Source organism: Cyrtonyx montezumae, unplaced genomic scaffold, assembly GCF_038088225.1.
Source record: "Cyrtonyx montezumae isolate F1298 unplaced genomic scaffold, pur_monq_1.0 scaffold_8, whole genome shotgun sequence".
NCBI lineage: Eukaryota > Metazoa > Chordata > Aves > Galliformes > Odontophoridae > Cyrtonyx > Cyrtonyx montezumae.
In genome coordinates, this window is record NW_027072089.1 from 18,513,771 (window position 1) to 18,536,415 (window position 22,645).

The window sequence follows — 22,645 nt, forward strand, 5'->3', positions numbered from 1 at the left end:
ATCAGAAGGTATATGAAACAAAAACAAGCACTCAAAATGGTAATTTCAAAGAGAAAAAAAATTTAAACTATTAAAATATTCTAACTGAATTCATAAATTAATTTTTGTGCATAAACTCAGAGGGTTGGAAGAAACAGTTACTGACTGATAGCAGTATAAAGGCTGGAAAACCTTCTTTTGTACAGAAAATGCTAAGCAATGTTCATGGCTACTAAATATCTCACATTTCTGCTGGAGGGTTTCAAAGCAAAAGACCCAACTAAAATTCCTGAAGTTTTCTGAGCACCCCAGTATCTCTAGCAAAAAGCCAAATCTATCTCACTGGAAGAGAAGCAAAGAATTTCCCAGTCAAAGAAAACAAACTTTGGGCTACTGGTACCTTGGGGAACAAGAAGTTTTTATTTTTTTTAATATAAACTTTGAATATGAGCCTTACATTAAATTTCATCTAAAGCAGTTTGTCCCTTATAAATCTGTGCCATTATGCATCCAGATTCTGAAGTTTAATATAAGAAAAAAATTATTCAACTATGCTCTTATTAATTCAATAACTTTTAACAGTCTTTAAAGTTTTGTCAAGTCATGTAACAACAGTCAAAAGAAGAACAAAACGACACATGTTTTTCAGAGGTCCTTTTAGAGAAAAGGGAAACAACATACTGTACTGCCATAAATATAATGCAGAACATTTGCCAGTTGGAATAATCAAGACCTACTCTATTTCCTTAAGATAACTTCTTTATTTTATTAGATTTCTTTTAAAAATCTGCCTAAGAACAACTGGTTTTAAGGCTCTAATATGAGGAATAGAGATGTGCCTCTCAAAAATCTATATTAATTTCACTCTTTGTTGCAGTAATGGTATCAGAAGGTAGGACTTGAACTACTGACATCTTACACCAGTGATCAAGCTATCTGTTTATATCAGAATGGTCAAGCTCCACTGAAATACAGTTAGGGCAGTAACATCAGACTGGTAATAAATGATTACAGAGCCAATTGTTACTACTAGCCAAAGCAGGCAATGACTTGACAAACTGAGACAAGTTCACACTTTTAAGAAAATCAGCATCTCTGGAACCCATACAGTTGTCTTATCAATGCCCACAACATTTTGTATAGTGAATTCATTCAGTAGTGACATTTTCTTTCATTGTGACATCTTGTACATGTGAAAACAATTACTGCACTACTGCTACAATATGTTTCTTCTTCTCTGACACCACTGGCACAGATCCTGGCTTGCTGTGCTTACGACGGTTCAGCTCCCTAGAAACAGAAAGCAGAAAAATGCAGTTCAGCAATCAGCACAAAGTTTTACCAAACGCCAGCTCCTTCCTTAAGCAAGTACTGGAGAGAACTTAAAATTCAAAGAAAAAAATAACAGTTTTGCTTTTATTAACCAAAACCAAAGCATCTCCTTATGTGAAAAGGAGGACTGTCCCTCTGAAAAGTATCCTTAAAACCAGCTAATTTATCATAGTTTCAAATTAACTCTTTTCCTGGGAGCACAGTTTACTTGGTATTCATGTTAGCAGGATTTGCTGCTTATCTTTGTCAGTTGAGAATAATGACTGAAACCCATCACTTTTCATTCTTACTTTAACTATGAAATTAGCAGTAAAGTATGCCATATTCTGTTCCAATGTGATCCAGGTGACTGAAATACTCATCCTAGAATCTGACTTAAAAAAAAAAAACAAAAAACAAAAACACCACAAAACCAAAACATTCCCCCCAGACAGGCGGCCTTTCTGTTTCCATTGCAGTGTTGCATTATGTCACAGTAACAGAGCATTGCAGCTCTTTCCAACACGACATTCACTCCTGGCCTGTCAGCAAACTTTTGGGAAGCAGCCAGTCCTTGTTGATACTGGCACTGGTCTGTGTTTTTCTTATGATCAAAGGTTAATCAATCCATTGATTCACGTTCCCTTTTCAGATGCTAGAAGTAGCTCATACTAGCTCCTCTCACACACTCCCATCATTGCTGCCACAGCACTGTGGTGATGCCTTTTGTTAAAGCAAAGATAGAACAAAGGTGGAAAAGGAAGACGTACCTCCGCCGCCGAGCCTCTCTCATGATCCGCTGTTCCTTGACTTGGCAATATATACTCTTAGGCAAATGTCGGTGTCGAGCGATGCGTTTGATCTGAGGGTGATGCTGGAACTTCTCCTTCAACTTCTGATTGTAATTCATAGCTGCCTTCTCTCGTGGGGCAAGCTACAATGGAAACAACACAGACAAACATATAAAAGAACAGGGACTGCACTCCAAATTTACTCTACAAAGCACAGTTCGAAGTTTTAATTCAAATGGCTTCTTTCTAGCAAACAGCTATAAGCACAAAAGCAAAGAATTACAGTTCAAGGATGACTCACTGTTCAAACATCACAGTTTCAAGTTCAGAGAAGTAACTGAACTCTTCCAAAACAAGATTCTAACGTGCTGTAGACAAGGAAGAACAGAAAAGGTTGATATAGTAAAACTTCTTTGCTCAGTCTGCTGTTCTCCTAAGAAGTGTAACTTCTGTTGTGAAACTAAGACTTGCAGGTTTTAACCACTAGTCAGTATAAGTGCAAATGCTATAAATGAATTGTCTTCATGAAGTGCTTTACAGCCAGATCTTTGTGTGGCCAAAACCTTACACGGTGCCTGGATCCATTAGGAAGCACACTGTATATAGCCAAGCATTAGCTTGCCTATAAGGCACACGGGGCACTCCAGCTTGGAGCACGTGAATAAAAATACCTTAGTATCACCAACACGAAATATAGGAATGCTAATGTTACCCCCAAAAGACAAATTGTATCCATGTTTAAAATTATGTCTAAGTCACCATCACAAAGTGAGAGAGGTCTCGCTTGCAGCTAACCTCAGGAGGATACTTTTTAACTAGGCATGCTTCCTCTGGTCCCAGCCCCTGTTTACTAAAAGGAACAACTGTGTTCTTCTTTTTAGTAAAATTAATTCCAGTGAGCCAGCCTCAAGAGCTGGTTCTCTCTCAGTAAGTCTCAGGTGTTCCCACTCTGCTAAAAACTGCCAACATAATCAAAATCAAAGAGCTTTTATCTTAATTAATTCCACTATTTTTCTTTAATTTAAGAAGAGCAATTTGATGCTGATTTAGTGTAACTCTGGTGATTCTGCAGACAAGAGGTGAATCTGAAAATTAAAGATATATCCAGGATATCTTATTTAAAAAAAATACAGATCAAGCAGGAGTTACAACTGAGTCTCTTCCCAACTTTACGTGGGTTTGTTCAGCCCTGAAAAAAGAAGACTCAGAGGGATCCAATCCACATCTATAAACTGTTGTAGTAGGTGTGGAACTGTGACAACAACAAACATCTGAGGAGTGGGAGTCAAAGGGTACGAGGCAGGGCTCTTCTCAGCAGTGTGTGGCAATAGGATGAGGGGAAATGCTCACAAACATGCATGGGAACTTCTTCCCAGTGCAGTGACGGAGCAGTGGCACAGCTGCACAGAGAGGTGGTGGAGTCTCCTTCTCTGGAGACGTTCCAGACCCGCCTGGACGCCTACCTGTGCAACCTGGGCTAGGGAGCTGCTTTGGCAGGGGGTTGGACTCCATGATCTCTGGAGGTCCCTTCCAACCCCTACAGTTCTGTGATTCTGTAAAATATAGCTTACAGAAATGCACCTAGCTGGTGTCTGCTCATTCAACTACTGAATGTTAATGCCTAATTCTCCAGGCTATGCATCTACATGATGGCCAGAAGAAAACCAAGTAAGAAAACCATGTTACTGACAAGTTTCTATTTACCAAAAATATAAGCAAGCCAAAAAAGCAGACTGCAGTAAGGTACCGAATTCCAATTTCTCTCTTGCAAAGATCATCCTGGACAGCTGAAGAGAACAGCATTAGTTCCCATACTGCTTTGAGCTGAGGAAGATGCCTTGAACGCAGCAGCACAAGGAGTGGAATTTGAGATTCTGTTTACAGGGAGTAGAACACTCCATAGAGTGTTAAAAATACATATATCAGGATTTCTATGACATCACAAGTGTAAGACACATACTCAGGGATGATTTACAACCCTTTCTCCGTATATCCTAAAGTGAACATCCAAACCTCCACCTGTATAAAGAAATCAGAAACCACACGTATGCAAGGCAACCGATTTGTGATGCTATGACAGCACTGCTATGCAGCAAACACCTAGTGTGAAAAGAAGAGAGGAAGAACCCTAAAGTGCAAGTCCCCAGCAATAGGCAAATATGTGCTTCAGTAAACTGTGCCCTCTTTATCCCCCCATACAACAGAGGCTGCTTATTTCCTGACCCCTCCTGAGCAGAAGGAAGGTAAGCATTTTTTCCAGAGCCCTGACTGCAAAGCTAAGATCGCCTTTAACAGATCATACTCTCTTTAAAGTCCCTGCATTTGTACTGTACAGTATTTAAAAACTCTGTGCTATTAGCCTCCTCTAATTCAGCAGGGGAATAGGAAATTGCTGTTTATCTCTCCCGTCCAGGTTGCCCTTTTAAGTTAGGGCAGATAGAGCACAGAAGAAACATTTTTAGAATGCAAACATATCCCAGCAGTTTTCCACACTGTTGTTTGTTTGTTATTTATAATTTCTCCACCACTCTACTGCAAATACTCAAAAAAATTTATCGCTATGAAGTGCATTACTCATTATCTCCTTGAATCAAAACCTTACAGCTTCTTAACATCTAAACGGACAACAAAAAAAGAAAGGAAACAGAAGTGAAGAGTGCAGAATCATAGCTAGAGGGATGGAGCTCCACGTGTGCTCAATCACAAAGGAAAATCACTCTGAAGAGAATGCCTTGTCACACAATATCTGGTGCTGCTTGCTATCAACCTCATCGCACAAAACGGAACTGTATATCAGAAGGACGCTGAAAGGATATACAATTACTTGGACTGTTTTGATGCTCTCCTGCTTGTGCTCACTGCTAGACCAAAACCAAGACTTGTATCTGTACTTACTCCAATCTTATTCAGTCCTTACTCAAAAGCTGTTACTTCTGCATCCTGTAAGAACGCGTAAAACCTCTGTTCCACTTCTATTACATTAATTTCTTACGTTAGTTTTACACATCATTTTCAAGCACCAAGTTTTCTTCTTCAGTGGTCCAACAGAGCTGTCTTATCTTCAGCTACTTTGGAAACCTAACTGAGCCAAATATTGCAGTTCTCAGCCACAGAAGTAATGCTACTGACATTTACACATGTCAACAAAAAAAAACTGCAGGGGCAGAATATTTCTAATGTGACAGTGCACTGAAGAACAGCACAACTTCATCTTCTGCTGACAATTCATTGCTTACACCATGATTCAAAAATAAAAAAAGGACAGTCTCCTTCGTACTAAGTATATAAATCCTATTTTATTAATTGAAACTTATTCTATCATTGCTTTTCCAGTCTTTTTGCTAGGATCTTTATAACTCTTTTCCTCCATCCAAAGGCAAACCCTAACTCTCTCCAAGGCAAACTCTCTCCAAGGCTTCAGGCACAAAAGCCTGATAGCATATACTTATCACATTTTATCTACTGTATTTGAACACTGCAGTATCCTAAAACTCCTGTTAAATTGGGTCTTTCATTTCAGAACATGCAGGGCTAGATGCTTACTGCTTTAAAAACAAAACCTGCAAAGTCCTATTTGCCTTCACACTCTTACTGGGAAACCGAAAAACAAAAGCAGTTTTTTTTAAATAATAATAAAAAAACCATTGCAGATTATTTTGAAACAACTTCTGCAATTGCTCCAACAGAAAGATTTGGGTGTCGTTACGTCTACATAAAAACCCATGCAGACTTTGTTGTCAGTGGAGTGGAGACAGCATGCCTCTGGCTCCTCAAGAGCCTGATTCTTACTTCAATGTTACACTGATTTTAAATAATGAGTGCAATGCCAGATACATTAAAAAAAACAAACTGAACATGCATGTCAGAACCGATGACTGCTAGGGTAGCCACTGTTCAGAAAGTACAACTCTCCAACTGGATTAATGTTCATCAGTCACAACCCAAATACCCTATTCAAATCTAACTCCCTTGTTTTCAGCACTGCGAGGTTCCAGGTAAGAATAAGCATCCAACAAAAAACATCTGATGATTACCATTCCCATTTCTCCTGCAGGATGTTGGTTGCCATCCCCCCACTCCCTAAAAAAAATAATTCAAATACAATGTATTCAAGACTCTGGCATTATATCAGAAATACAGTGACCTTTGGATGAGTCATACAATCAAATCTTCTCAGCTAAGAAAAACAGCAGACTGAGCAACTAAGCATTTAAGACACATTCTGACACTTCCGACAGAATTACTGAATGTTCAGCTTGAATATTCGAAGTGTTCAAAAAATAGCCACGGACCAGGGAAGAACTGGACACTTATAAACTGAGCAAGCACATGGCTGTGAAGATAAGAACACCAGTCCTCCAACAAAGAAAGAGCAGATGCTAAAGCAAAACAGTGGAATCTGATAAATAGCTGTTAACACTTGCAACATTCAAAGTCAGGAACTACCAAGCCAGATGGACAAGGATTAACACTGCTGCCTGCATGCAACTGATAGCCCAAAGTTATGCCTTATCACATTCTTGGGTGTAAAGATTCCACCCTAAGTCTTCATACCAATAATTTTAATCTCTGAACACGTGAAAGATAAAATTCCATAAGTGCTTCCACACACTTTTACAGCAGCCACAGCAGCTCCAGACAGTAACTACTTCAATATTCAAATTCTGTATCTCGTTAAATTCAAGGCTTCAGCAACATAATGATTGAGCATGCTTGCACACAAAATATGGGGCTGTGAAACATTATCATTTTTTATTAGAACATAATTTTTGTGTGCAACTTGTCAGACGTGTTAAAGATAACTACTGACTTTGTCACCTCAGCAGTTGACAGTCAAAGATTTCTCAAATGCCTACAGACCCCTAAACATGCAAACTAAAAAGCTGTACTCATATGATCCCACATAAGCAGAACAGAACCCTACACACAACCTCCCAGAGGTATGTCAAACAGCAGCAATGTACTTCAAACAGAAAAAACAGGCACAGCCTATTACGTGTAGGAGTCAGTCTGGTCAATATGTGCAGAACATACCCAGCACCTGACAGTCAGAACCAGCAGTGCCTCTTGTAGACTCATCCATAGCCAGTTCTCACTGATGCAAACGCTACAGAAGAGGGCAGAATACTGTCACTGACCTGAGTACTTGGACAATAGCTACGTAGCCATTTTGGTACACAGTATTCCTGTGATGCAGTTCCTAGAAGTGTTCAAGAAATGTTGAGATGTTGTACTGAGAGACATGGGTTAGTGGGGAATACTGGTGATACGTGAATGGTTGGATTGGGGGATCTCAGAGGTCTTCTCCAATCTTCTATGATTCTATGACTCTAAGTAGTCAGTTTTGCACATACTTCTAAGAACAAAATATCCTTATTCTTCCATAAGAAGGAGCCAGTGTTACCTAGTAGTCAACAGATGGAACTTTTTTTTGTTTATATTGTAAAATATTAGCAATCATTCTACACAAAAATGCTATTTTGACATTTTTTACCCACTTGTCCATCATGAAAAGGTTACAGAATAAAGATGCGTGGCAAAAATACCACAGATTATTCTGTTCTGGAACAGCATGTTAGAGAGACAGAACGGTCCTTTTGTATTAACTATGAAGACTGTGATTAAGGAGAAGAAAAAAAAATCAGCTAATACCATAAAAAGAGATAAAAACGGTGTTCCTGTGAGCCTAATCATACAGCAACAGAAAAACAGGTAACATTTCTGCCCAACACTGCATCGTCTAAGCAAATTCAACATAAAATTTAAGTTAAAAAAGTAAAGCCCAGAATAAGCTGTGTAAAGTATTTGAGATTTACAAGTATGAGGCCGATATTGACATGTTATATGTTTTACAAAGCACTACTTGGAAAAATCCCAAGAATTGGCTCAAAACAGGAGAAAACAAAATAGCATCCTAAACACAGTCCATTAAAGAAATCCAACTTAAATGCAACAGCCTGTAACCACAAATACTGTATATGGTATAAAGACTTTTTTCATTGCTTTATAGCAAGCATGAGAAAAACAAGCCTTGCTGAGCTATGGCTAAAGACATACTCATCACTTCAGCTGTGCTGCTCCATACACAGCCTTACCTGGTGCACAGCTCATGGCCTTTCCCATTCCACACTGCAGCTCCAGCACTCTCAGCACTCCCACAACTCACCCACCATCCCTCCCAGATTCCTTCCCTTCCCACAGACATTATCGCTTGAACGTACCTTCCACACAAACAGCACTACTCCCAACTATGGTACAGATCTGTCCCTTTAACAGTACAGTGTTCTTTCCTGAATTCCAGCTTCCCCCTCCTCCCCCCTTCAATCTTTTACAAGATCAAGTAGGAATTCCCCCAAGAATTACTTGACAGTTTTGCTTTTTCTGATGAGCTCAGAAAATGCAACACAGCACCCCCCAGGTGCCTTAACAACAAAAAGCTACATGAAGGCATTACTCCCAGTGGACAAAGCATCAAATTCATTCTCCAAAGTCAATACTCAGTACTTCAGTACATTGGTAACTGTAATAGAACATTTTGGCTTTGTCTACTTATAACTACTTGAACAAGTGTAACTGACTGAAGTCTGCTTTTACTGGGAAGGCTTCAATCAAACTGACATCAAGTAAAGCAGACTTTCTAGCTCACCCACTTTTATCCTTGAGAGCTACATAGGCTAATGACCATCTCAGTTATGCACTGCTGCAAATAAACTGTTCTACAGCGCATACGCTTATCATGGCTGGAACTGGACATGAATCTGTCGGGTCAACATTTTTAGCAGTAACTTTAGGCTTCAGGAGACTCACTTATGCATAGCAAACTCAAACATACTGCTTTCACTGCAAAGTTATGAACACTCACCTGCAGCACGAAGAAAAAAACCTTTAGAAAGAACTCATTATTATTGTTAAAATTACAGAAGATGAAAAATCACCTGGAGTAGCAATAAAAATGTATGTAATCTTACTAAAAGCCACAGTTAACACAAAGAGCTGTATTGCACAAATTAGGTCTTAAATAAAATACAAGTGTCATACTACAATTTTACATTTTCCCTTTAGAAATGAAATGTGAGCAGCTGAACAGACTAACAAGTTGTAATAACAAGCCACCCTCCAACATCCTGCCTTGCGATAACAAAAAGGAGGAAACAAGTCTCTTACCACTCCCAGTTTTTCAGAAGCATTGGCCTTCCACAGACGAATATTCATCTCATCTGAGCCACACAGAATGTATTTGCTATCTGAAGTCCATTTTACTGTGATGACGTGCTGCATTCGCTTCGTATGATACACCTCTCTAAAGCAAAAGGCATTTATAAATGTTTCATTATTTCTTTTCCTACTAATGTTACCTTTCAAATAGCAGAAAGTTTTCTGTTCAAGGCAGAACATGTATTTTTTTTTACTCTTTTGTTTTTAAATATTTTTCAAAACACAGTACCAACCACTGCTACCCTTTGGCTCATCAGTCACACACTGCAGCAGAGACCATCCTCTTCCTTCTACCCAGATATTTTTAAAAGTAAAATCCAAGTAGCAACAGAAGGGAAATATAAAAAAATATTCAGGAGCCATGTAAAACTAGACTAAGCTTGATCTGGGCAGGGAGCTTGAGAAAATATAATCAGTATATCACCTTAAATAAGCTTTAATAACCTTAACCAGTACTTTGATTCACACTGAAGTGATGCTCTGTGCTACTGCTACTAACACTGCAAAGGACTGAGCACAAGAACCTCCAGAAAACACAGATATTTACATCAGGTTTTAATGACATTAAGGTTTAACACTGTGTAAGCACATATGCATTTCCATAAGCATTCCTGTATTTACTTTCATTTTACCACTTGGCTAAGTAACACTCTATTCCTCATTTGCCTTTGAGGAATTAAAAGTACTTTTCCTTTCCTTCCTGAATTTTCAGAAAAGACAATTTCCTGAATTGTCTCTTTTCTTGCTGTCACGGCAAGTTATTAAATTCCGTTTTTAGAGAGAGGAAAAACACAAAAGATGGCCAAATAACCTAGATATATCACTTAAAAAACTCATACAGACATCAGGTTCCATTTACCATGCATTTACTGAATTTAAATCAACTTTGTAATATATATTATTTCTCATGGCTATTCAACTTCTTTCGTTATCTTTTTTTTTTAATATATAAAGCAATGGAAGTTAGGAGACTCAGTTTCAGACTGGTGGGAGATCAAAAGTCTGAGTTAACAGGAACCCAGTCAGGGTCCTTCTTCAAAAACACCCCTAAGTGCCACCTCTGTTTTCCAAGAGGGATCAGACATTTTGCTTAGAGATCTTATGCCACTCCATAGGATTAATTTCAACTGTGCAAATCTCAAAAAGTACAGCTTTTAACAAGTTTTAAATGTCCCAGAATGCCCCAGTCAGCTTATATGAGGCTAAGTTCTTCATTTTTAAGGCTCTTCCCTCTAGGATTTACAGCAGTCACAAAAAGAAAGAGAAAGAGAGAAAAGGAGAGAAAGTGAGAAAGTGAAAGAGGAAAAAAGAAAGAGAAAAAAAAAGAGGAAAATTTACAGTAGATATTAATAAGGAAGAAAAGTGAAATAAAGCTTTTCACTTTTTTACTGCTGCAATATAGGATCTGCTCACTTCTTTCAATGACATGATTCAACTTTGCCTATTGCACCTTTTGTGAATGTTCCACAGAGGAAAATCTGGGGAGCAGATTTTAACCATGCTGTTTAATAATACCAAATTAGGAGAAATAAGGGAAAAAAAAAGAACAAAAAAAAAAAAAAGCCAGCAACAAAGAACTACGCCGCCTATCTATAGTTAAAATAGTATTGCAAGACAGGAAAAATAATCAAAACTACCTGTAGATTAGTTATAAAGGAAAATAAAAGCAGCACCTCTCAATCTCTAATGAGGTAAAGGAGCATATAGACATGTTAAATAATGCATGCAAAGTTACATCAACCCATAATGAAAATACAGTCCTCCCCCAATTACTATTCAATGCTCCCCATCCCCAGTAAATCACTTCAAACTTAAACTGTCCTGGGGGAAGAGGTGAATGGAGGACAGTGGAAAGCGAGAAAAAGTAAAATTAAAAATAAAGTAGGGGAAAAAAAAAGGCTGACAGAGAATAATGAAGGCAGGTTTATGAAGAACAAACGATACGAGACCAACCTGATAACTTGCTTTGATTTTCATCAAATTGAAAAGCAAAATAATAATGGAGACAACAGATTCAATCTGAACTTCAGGAAAACATTTAAAACATTGCTTTATGAAATATTACATGAAAATCTAATTCAAACTGAACTGTATTCAAAGCGTCATATGACTGAGAACCTGGTTAACAAAGTATGAACACAATGTACTACAGTGCATGGAATTAGATCACAAAAACGTCCCATAGTGATCCTTGGGAATCCACATTTCAGTGGTTTTCACATAATGTCTTTACTAATCATCCACACAGGATGAAGACAGTACTGGAAAACCAAAAGCTACAATACTGTGAAGCACTGTGAACTTCAGTGGTGACACATACAGTACAAAGTGGTCTAAAAATATTGTAGAGAAAGAAAAGGAGATTAATCTTGGGCAAACACAAATGAGCACACATAAGAATGGAAATTCAGAACTGATTCTCCACGTTGTTGGAAAGCTGTCATGGGAAAAAAGTAATGCATGGATTTGCAGAGTGTGCACAGGGGAAAAGCTAGATTTAGTGTACAGTAAGTAGTATCACACATATCAATGGAAGCAAGTCTTCTATATAAGTAACTGATGCTTTCTAAGAAATATAGCCTCCATCCTGGACACTCTGCATCAGAAACAAACAAGAACAGAAGAAAAAAGCCAAATATAACATAATTCAGAAATTGTACCCATAGGACTCCACTGTGTTTTTGAGACAAAATAGCTGAAGTACTGTTACTCTGTTAAAGATAAATTCTACTCTAAGACACACACCAGAATTATCTGTTGGTTACACAACCAATTAAGTCTCAAAGTTTTATACAGAATAAGGCTTAACATCCACAGCAAGTGAATTCCTCAGTAAAGATGGGAATTATTAAGATCTTCTGAGGACTGGGAAGGGAAGTCACTGAGACACGAGAAAGAAAGACAGAGCTGTAAAATCACCCACCTGCTGTGACCTTTGTCTACTGGAAAAATGCGGACAGACTTATCAAAGCTGGCAGAAACAAATTCTTTCCCAGTGGGTGAATAATCCACATCAAGAACAGCAGAGACGTGATCCATATGCACCATCACAGGTGATGTAAGGTAGCGCATATCAAAAGTGTATAAGCTGTAAAATAAACACATCAACAGCTTAATATCCAAGCAACTCCAAAGTGAATGGTTCATTTTTGCTTAAGAGCTGCTTTAATCATACACAAACCAAACCTGATGAGGGATCAAACCGCAGAGAGAATTCTTTAAAACTGCAAGTCACACATGAAAGGAAAGAATGATGCAGTGCTTAGAGCCTGAAAAAAAAGCTTGCTAACCAGAGGCTTTAGTTACTGTACCAGACCTCAGCTTTTTGCTCACTCTCAAATAACAAAGAGATCTCTACCAGTCCCTACAGCATCTGTTCTTGGGCCCCTGACTTAGCCTATTTCTCCAATTACCACACTGTCCTTCTTAGCTCCCTTCTCAGATATATCACATGAACTTGGACGAGCATTTCTCAATCAGTTATCCTCATTCTGTCAAGCCAACAACTATTCAAGTCTTCTAGATTTTCCCATATTTGGATCTCCTAGTAATTCAATGTCTACTGTGAAATTCCCATTTGGTTGGTACCCTTTTCTATAGCCTAATTATCTTTGCATCAGACAACCACTGACTGTAGGAATCCAAGTAAACCTTGTCCCTTCAGCACAAAGAGATGCTACTTCAGCAGAGCTGAAGAAGAGCTGCACCATGTACGTTGCCTGTAAAAGTGAAAATAAACGTACCTGCTGGACCACAGCTGGTGTGCTGTTAAGCAGTTCAGAGAACAGGCAGAACAGCTGAGGTTTACCTGTACTCCTTTGAATCAACAAAATTGCTGATACATACTAAGGTATAATAACTGCATGAATCATTTATTTGCCTGGTACCAATAAATAAAGGTGCTTTATAGACAAAGCATTTAATTAAATTAGTTTTAAATACACTATTTGGTAGAACTACTACATTAATTTCTTTTAATTTAGCAGTAAGCTTTTCACACTCCTTCCAGCAGATGAACGCATAGCTGGAATTAACTCAGTGTCTTTTATTCAATTACTTATTGGCAATTATTCTTTCTCATCTTGATTTCTCCAAGAAAATGTATGTTAGCATCATATTCAGAACTGCTACTGTGTGCAATCAGCTAACACTTCGTGTGTGTTGTTGATATGCATATTCGCCATTGCGCATAGTTTGCAAGAGGAGAATTTCCCCTATCACTAGCAGCTACCAAATTTAGTTTACTGTGATGAACAGATTAGATAGCCTTTAACACTCCATAACCAAAACCAGTGAAAAGCAATGCATTCAGTACAATGTTAGTTTTCAAGGTTTGGGCCAGCTTCTACCTCCTTGGAAAAACAGCCTTCAGATGAGCAATAGAATTCCTACATTCTAAAAGAAAGCAGTGATCTATTGTTAGATCACCAACTTCCTGAAAAAAAAAAAAAAAAAAAAAGGATACAGAGCACATTTTGCAGTGGCCTAGTTTTGAAGAGACAGCTTTTTCAATACCAGATTAGCTATTCACACAAATGGTATTGCCCAGAAGTAAAAAAAATGGCTCTCAGAAACTGAAAGGGTAAGCACTGCAGTCTTTGGAACCATTTCACAAAATAATATTAAGAAATGTTCTCACCGAAATAGCTGATTGGTACAATATATCAAGCTTCACAAGAGCTAGTAAGAAAATAAACACTTATATTGATTGCCTCAGGCTGGACCAACACTATTTAGCTTCCAGGTCCTTTGGAAATTATGCTTGCATAGGTTAAACTGCATTTTTGTAAATTGCACAAGCTGCCTGGAAGAGGCAGAGGGAGTCTACCACCAACTGTGGGTTCTGTTCTGTTATGTGTTTCTTCTTTTTAAGTCACTGAGATTATGATTTGCTAGGTTACTACTTAACTGTAGGTGTTTTTTGTTAAATGCATGATAGTGATGAATCACTAATAAACTGAAAAATACCATGATCAGGATTACCAACAAGCAAGATAACACTTACTTGTAATCTTCATTTGCTGCAGTAAAAATAAAAGCTTCCATGGGGTTCCAACACAGTGTATTTGTCCTCATGTTCAAGATGACCTGGAAGATATTTACACGTTACTGTGTTATAGACGGTAAAATACTGGTTACATCTTCAAGCTTCTTGTACCATGAAAGATAAGCAAACACTTTTTAGATACAGAATCATGGCAGACCAGTAATGACATACTTGAGAGGATGTATATTTAGCAGTGCTACAATTGGAACTCAAGACTTCCTGTCCCTCATATCACGTGATCACTGCTTCACTGCAATTAGATTTTTCTTTGCAAATTCTCTTGGATGCAAGTACTTTTTACCAGTGATTTATCCAGAAACTAACATGTAAACCTGGATCGTCAGAAAGATCTCACTTCATCACACTTACAATTAAATTAATATACACAGCTAAGTACTGTATAAGCAAACATGCCTATAAAACAGTTATTTCAGAGGATGTTAACATTAATTAACGCTATGAACAAGCATCTGCAGAGCAATTAGAGCATTCTGATGTACAATTGCAGAGCACCTGATTAACTAACAGAACTTTTCCTACAATGCTGTAGGCCAGCCATAATCCTACTTGAAAATCCTACTCAAGTGTGAGCATTTCATGCCATGGTACTCCAAGCTCATTTCTGCTCTCACCTTACCATCAAAGTAATAAACACACATGTGTAACAAAATATAGTTTTACTAATCATAATTTTTTTAAATAATGAACACAATATAACAGCAACAGCCTCAACTGAACCTACACAAAAAACAAGAACTGTGACCTTTGAGCGTGCTCATATCCTCATTACTCACATTTTCCATAAATCCTCATTTCCCAAGAGATGTTATTCTGCACAACATTAAGTCTGCACTGCAAAATACTGCTAATTTTCAGAAATTACGGGCATCCAGAGCAGAATGCAATCATCAGCTGTCTGAACTGATCCCAATTTTGAAAACTGAATTTACTGAAAGGACAGGCCACTGAAAAGCCTTGTGTTTAAAGCAGTCTGTGCATTAGGATTGGCTCAGATTCCATTATTGTTTTTTAAAATATAAATCTTATGTATTTATTACAGAAGCAAACAATCTAAGAGGGTTCTTTAATCTTCCCAGTCCAAGTTTTCTAGGCACTGCAAAATGATTACAAAACTAACAAACAAGTAAAATCAGTATTTAAAATCATAGCACATAGTCGTCCTATACCACTGGAAAATCCAGCTTCTTTTCAAAAGGGGTCAAGTTTGATCAAAGTCCCTGCTCTATATCTTGCTTCATAATTTATTCACCCCAACTTACAGTACTCAGTTTATTACAGCAGTGGCATTTGGAACTAAAACAGAGCATAAGAAGAGGACCCTCTGTACAGTTCTGGCACTGCACATATGAACCTGGGCTGGAAGTGATTAATGTCACTATGAAGACATAAATAATAGCATTTCAGAACCATCTAGACCTGTAGCAGTCACCTTCTATCTATAACCAATTGCAGACATGCTTAGTCATTTCATAAGGAAAAAAAGTCCTTATTAAGACAAGACCACGTTATGAAGTCCCCAAGAATATGGCTATGAAACATTTTCACTGCATACATAAAGAATGATTTATCTCCATATGAAAAAAAAGGCTTTTAAATGCAGAGTGAGGCTCTCCAATGGTGGAAAGAAAACACCTTAGAAATTATCTTATTTATTTCTGGCAAGGAGAAAAAAATAAAAATCACACACAGAGACAATGCAATACAAGAACATAAAGTTCTTATTGTGAAACTGCTGTCAGGTCAGGCACTTTATCAAGAATTATAACAGAGTGAGCATGACAGGCTGTCTGAATGCAGAAGAAGGTCCTAAGTCCACATGGTTTAAATTTCAGAATTAACTCAAACTCAGTTAAAAGATTGAGCATTAGAGATGATGAAAACTCAGTGAGATCACAGTTCAGAGCTTTGCTTTCTCTATCTTAATTAATACTTCAACTAGTATGATTACTACTGCCATGAGCTTCTGTTAAAACTAAGAAAAAATACCTTCTTTAATGGAGTTGATTGTCTCATATCATACAGCACAATATTTCTGTCAGAAGCACAGCTGCCCAAAATGTACATCTGAAAAAAACAAATAAACAATCAGGGTATAAAAGTCACTAAAAATTTCTAGACTGTAAGCAGCAACTTACATTAGATATCTATTTCACTGAGCTAGTATTCAAGTAGCAGTTCCTTTTGCAATCAAGTGAATATGTAACCATATTTGGTGTGCAGCTAATTATTCGCATGAACAATATAAACAGCTTTTCCAGTAAAATTCAGAATCCTCCCAGCCTTTTCCATAAGTAACACACTTTCTCACAGACTTCCCTTCAAATACCAAAGCAGCCAACCTCAGCTCTCCAGAACCTGCTGCAAAAGATCAGATCAGATGCTGCTGCTCTGCCACAAAGAGAAAAAGTTGCTGCCATGAGGAACTGCCACAGATGAAAGCTCCACAGCCTCACAAACGCTAAGCCATGTAACTGAGATACAGACATGTATCACTGTGGGCAGAACAGAGCCTTCCCTGTTTTTCTTTCTTCTCTCCCCCATCAACAGGAACAAAAGATAACCAGATAAATATACAGTGCTGACTTCTTGTGGAGTATGCCCATAAAAACTTACATATACAGCCCCCTACATATTGTGTTAAAGCACATTAACAGAATTTACATTTGGAAAAAGCAGTTAAAGGTAATGTTAAGACAGTTCAGATCTTACACTTCAAGGAAAATAGTGACTTCCAATACATTAAAAAAAATTACCTCGATTGGATTAAATTTTACACAGCTTATGCTATCAAACCCCCATGTCAGAGAACACATGGGACTGGTCCTTTGTTCATCCCAAATGTCTACTTGCTGGCCACAGGTGGCAAAAACAGCATCCTTCCAGTGGTGATCAATTCCTGTATACACTGTCTTTAAAGGGAAAAAAAAAAAGAGGGGAAAAAAAGCTTACAAAACTGAATGTATAAGTAAGTACATAAATGTTTTCTGATTGTTACACGTTTCACCTGCCATGCTTTCATTCATTTATGTCACTGAAAACCAAGTTATGGTTGCTGCTACAAACTGAGCCTTATTAAGTGCACTGCTATTCAAAAGGCATTGCATTCTGGGCTTCTTCTATCGACAAGAAAGAAACACGTGCATTTACTACTAGCTTCCAATGGGCATTAGAAGCCCATTTAGATAGCATGGCCAACTTCAAAGCAAATGAAAATTTATACCCTTAAAACTCCCAATTAGAAAGTGAGGTACAGCATTAAAAGAACATTATTTAATGAAGACTAAACTTTAACACAAAGCTGAAGAGAAACCAACTACAGAAAGATGTGACCAGTTCCCAGGAGAGCAATGATTAGTTAGACAGATCTAAGCAGTCTCTGTGACATTTGAAATACTCCTCACTAGTTACGTATAAAGTAATATGAAGGTAGTTTAAAAGTGCTATTACAAAATTTGATGCCATTACCCCACAACACACCATGGTAACAGGTGATATCAACCTATTTTTCTTTTCTCCAAAAGCTAGGTAAGAATTGGCTCAAATTTAATACATAAGAAAGGCAGGAAATCAATGCTTAGATACACTACCTTTCCAAGAATTGTATGAATTGGTTCTTCTTCTTCTCCATATCCTGGGCTCTCCATTTTCCACTGCTTTACAGTTTTGTCATCACCAACCTGGAAAGAGTGAAAAAAGGATGCATGATTTTACAGAAATATATTGTTCATTTTACCAGATGTCTGTGCAACCAAGTACAGGCAACTCCACAAACTAGAGTGGTTTACGAGATACAGAAAAGTGAAGCGACCTCTCTATTCACCCATTCACTTTCATACCTTCAAGAAAACCAGTTTTCCTTGTCATAACATTTCACTAAGAACTGACAAAGTACACTTATTTTGTCTGGCTGGGATAGAGTTGACATTCTTCATAGCAGTCCATATGGTGCCAGGCTTTGGATCTGTGGGTCCAAAGTAGCACAATGCAAAGTAGCTAACAGCACCAATGTTTTGGGGGTGGGGGGAGGGGGAAGCTGACCTGAACTGTCCAGGGGGGTACGCTATGCTACGTAACATCAGCAATAAAAGCTGAGGTAGAGGAATAAGAAAAGGTGAGAGAGTAGTTGACTTCCAAGGTGGCTGCTCCTCATAGACTGCCTGTGGAAAGCAGGGGAGTGATTTCCTTTTTGTTACTTTTTTTTTCCTCTTTTTTTCCACCTATTCAATTGTCTCCATCTTGACCCACGAGTTTTCTCACGTTGATTTTCTTCCCCACCTTGCTGGAGAGGAATCAGGAATGGAGTGAGAAGAGGCAAGCAAGTGGCTGTATGGGTGTTTGGCTGCTGGCTAGGACAACAGTACACCCTGCTGATTTATTTTCAGAGCCAAAGACAGTCATACCTGTGCACTTTCCTCCAGCATCATTACATCTGGCTACATCAAAACACATTTTGCTTGAATGGGAACTTCAGGTGCAGATTTTTATGCTAAGTTTTATTTAGACCATCTAAACATTGTCCCAAAAAAACCTCTTTCATCTAGCTGGTACTGTGGACATTCTCCAGTTATTAAAGGAGATGATCCAGGGTTGAATAGGAGAAAAAGTAAGCTACAAAAAGGACTATACATTTCAGGCTATTTTTTGTGATTCTTAACCACATGGCAGCTTAAACTCCACATTATCTTCTGGAAATCATTTGATATGCATGTAAACTGTTAAAAGATACTCCAGTTCAGCTGCTCCAGTTGCACATGCCTAACACCACCCTACCTCTTACACTATGCCAACACAACCTTTTCATCACTGTCCAGTGACCTGGGCCAGGAAAGTGGACCAAAAAAGGAAGTTAGCTGTACAAGTTTAACTTCCTCTTCCGACAGCACTACTTCTGTTTCCTCCTCTCCTTTCTCAAGTTTCTGGAAGATCAATTGCCAAAAAGAGATTCTAACATGAAGTCATTTAGAAATTTCTGCTGAGACATTCCTAACACTTTAACTAGTGTCCTCATGACCTGGTAACTACTTCAGAAAAGATAAATATACAGCAGCTGAAACAGCTCTTGTGGGAGGAGGCGAATGATTTCCTTTACGTCAAGCTCAAAAGATGCAAAACCTCAGTATTCCACAGTGTTACAAAAAAGTAATTGTATTTTATCATCACAAAATTGTCCTAATGCAAACAGAAGACACACTACTTTCAGACAGCTTACATGTAACTCAATTAGATGTGGTTGACACAAGTGAATAAAGCCTCAATAACATAACCTTACTGAATGTAATTACTCAATGTAAACCATGTTGAATTAATCTGCTTATCTTTAATGACAGCATATAGGAATATTCTGAAAAGTAAATACTCATGTATTCCAAGGAATATAGTATACCTGTTACTCTAACAAAAATTAGTTTATTCAAACTGTAATTAAATGCCACCCTCTAGCAGTTATCTGATATTTATCCTTTCCATAGTCTTGCTTATACCCATATCACAGCACCAAAAGCATTTTCACTGGAAACACAACTGTGAGGTTCGCAGACAAACTGAATAAATGAGTTCAAAGTTATTTATACTTCAGTATAATAGGACCGAGAAGTTGCCTACTGGAAAACAAATGGTGAACAGGCATTAGACTGCATTAAGGAGGGACAACATACTTACAGTAAAGAATGATGTACCACAGAAACGAGCACACATGCCTCGAACAAAGCCTTCGTGCGCTTGCAAAGTTCGAATACACTGTCGTTTGGTCAAGTTCCAAATTCTAACCTGTTAAAAAATGCAAAAGTATTCTGTAGGTACTTAAGTTTTTTTCTACGGCCCACAATGGCAGCCTGTAACTTAGTACACAAGCTCACAGGGGCTGTGATAAAATGGCATGGCTGGCTTGAACACTGGCCAGATCTTATAATGTTGAAACTATTTATTTATTCCCCCCATGGAAAAAAAAAAATTCAAAAGCATAGCTCTTTGCTTCTTACCTCACCTAGGCTGCACATTTACCTTATTTTCTACATTCCCCTATTTTTGAACCAGAATTCTTGCAAAGAGACAACAGCAATGCTCATTTTAACAAACATCACCCTTTGAAGTAAAAAATACAAGGAAATAACCTTTGTAACAAACCAAATGTTCTCTGCACAGTCGTTGTACTTAATTTTATACAGATGTCTAGCTTCCACAAATATTTCAGTTTCAGAACATTTGGGCCCATTTAGAAAAAAAAGAAATGGAGGTGCTCAATACACTTCTATGTATTGCCAGCACTCAATACTGCAGTTGTTCTACCAGAAGACAAGAAATTGGATTTCACATTAACGTTTTCCAAGAGGTGGGGAATCTTCCCTACACCACTGCATGATGTGTGTACGTTCTGTAAAAGGCAGAAAGCAACCAGCTACCCAGAATACCACTTTAAAATACACAAATACTAGCAAATGAAGAAGAGTGAGAGTACAGAGAAGACAGGCAATTTTTTCTGCAGTTGACTCAGAGTACCCTCGACAGCTATGTTTAATACTTATGTAATATCAAGCAAATAAAGAGTTAGTTTTTGGGGGTTTCTTTAAACAATATGCTATACAATTCCACAAAGTCTTGGATTGTGTGCCCCTTCCCACATCTCATCTGACTTCATGTAATCTTCTGACTGCAGCAGCTCACCTTCTTTGGAGGGGATGTGGGTGAGGAACAGCAAAAAGCAACCAGAGACTGCAAATATCCATACTGCTGCAGTGTGAAGAACTGCCACAGCCCCTGCTCACAGCTGAAAGCTGCTGCCTAAAGCTGTTTGAAACACTGTATGTGCTGGGAGGTCACAACCTACAGCCAGAGGAACACTGTCCCAAACTGGGTAAGCTGCACCTTCTGGAAGGAGGTCACATCTGAACAAAAGGTAATAGCACAGCTTAACAAAAACACAAAAGAAAGAGAAGTAGGAAGCACTTAAAAACGAAAAAGAAGGAAGAAACAAACCTTTTTGTTGCAGTTTCTAACTGCAGCTTACCTCTCCATCACATGCTCCAGACAGCACTGTAGACAAACTCTTTGGGTGTTTGGCTATGCAATTAACTCCATCTCTGTGGCCATCGAGTGAGCTTAGAAAAGGTTTAGCAAACACCCGCTCCAGCTTTGTGGCATTCAGAGCTCTGGTGTACTCACGTGCAACCTCAAATGGATGCAGTGCAGGGTCATAGTTTCTTGGAACTGCAAAAAGAATAACACCAACATTAGAAATGCGACAGGAACTGTAGGTCAAGGTGAACTGAATCAGAAAGCTTTTCTTTCCTGCTGTACAAAGTACAACACACTTAAAACTGCTGTGGGACTAGCATCCTGCTTAAGTTGGTGCTTGATTTTATGCAGCCAAGATCTGTCCCTGCTCCTTCTGACAAGGGCTGCTACTTTTACACTGAAACACAGAATTGTAGAAGTTGGAAGGGACCTCTAGACATCATCAAGTCCAATCCCACCCCTGCCAAAGCAGCTCCCTAGACCAGGTTGCACAGGTAGGCATCCAGACAGGTCCTGAACACCTTTAGAACATCCTGAACCCTGACTCTTTCCAGGAGATCCATGTCTTTTTTGTACCAGGGAGCCCAGAACTTGACACAATACTCCAGGTGAGGTCTCACCAGGGCAAAACAGAGACACCTGACTTCTGATGCTAAAGGAGAAGCTGTGTGTCATTTTCAACACGTGAGAGGTGAAACCGTGAGATTACGCAACATCAGTTCTGAAGGATATCAGCAAAGCAGAGCACAGCAGGGCAAGCACATCAACCAGGCCGAAGTCGTCTAAAGAGCGTCAATAAAATCGGCAAAATCCTGCCAATTTCAGTACGAGATGCGTCACGGGATCAGGCGGCAGCAAAGAAACAGCAACAAGCACAAAACGTTTCTACGAGTAACCACGCAGCACTGAGGGCGACCCACGAGAACCGGGACAAGAAAGCGCCGCGAAGCGCTCCCACCCCCACAGCCACACACGGGGAGCGCGGGAGCCCCGGAGCGGCGCGTGGCGGCCCAGCAGGGACTCCTACCCTCCCTCTCGTCTCACCGCGCTGCAGATCCAGCTTCGTCTCCCGGACATAGTCATCGGGATTGCGGCTCAGCACCTTCACCCGCATCTCCGCCGCCGAGCACACACACACGGAAAACCACTTCCGCCTCGCCGCCCCACGGCCGCTTCCTTCCCCCCCCCCGGCACGTGACCGGAAGACGCGGGCCCGCCGCTGTCAGCGAAGTCTCGCGAGACGCGGAGCTCTGGACGCCGCGATCTCTGC

At 39.0% G+C, this 22,645-nt stretch overlaps 1 protein-coding gene across 1 annotated transcript; it reads right to left on the reverse strand.

The window, feature by feature from the left end:
- Positions 1–382: 382 nt before the first annotated feature.
- DCAF13 (DDB1 and CUL4 associated factor 13) lies at positions 383–22,507 on the reverse strand. The gene is made up of 11 exons (XM_065752129.1): positions 22,420–22,507; positions 21,368–21,567; positions 20,023–20,130; positions 17,952–18,041; positions 17,118–17,273; positions 16,351–16,428; positions 14,302–14,384; positions 12,220–12,384; positions 9,246–9,381; positions 2,061–2,224; positions 383–1,269 (listed from the first exon to the last, which is right to left on the reverse strand). The coding sequence occupies exons 1-11, from the start codon at positions 22,487–22,489 to the stop codon at positions 1,182–1,184; spliced, it is 1,338 nt and encodes a 445-aa protein (XP_065608201.1). The 5' UTR covers positions 22,490–22,507; the 3' UTR covers positions 383–1,181.
- Between the last annotated feature and the right edge of the window lie 138 nt (positions 22,508–22,645).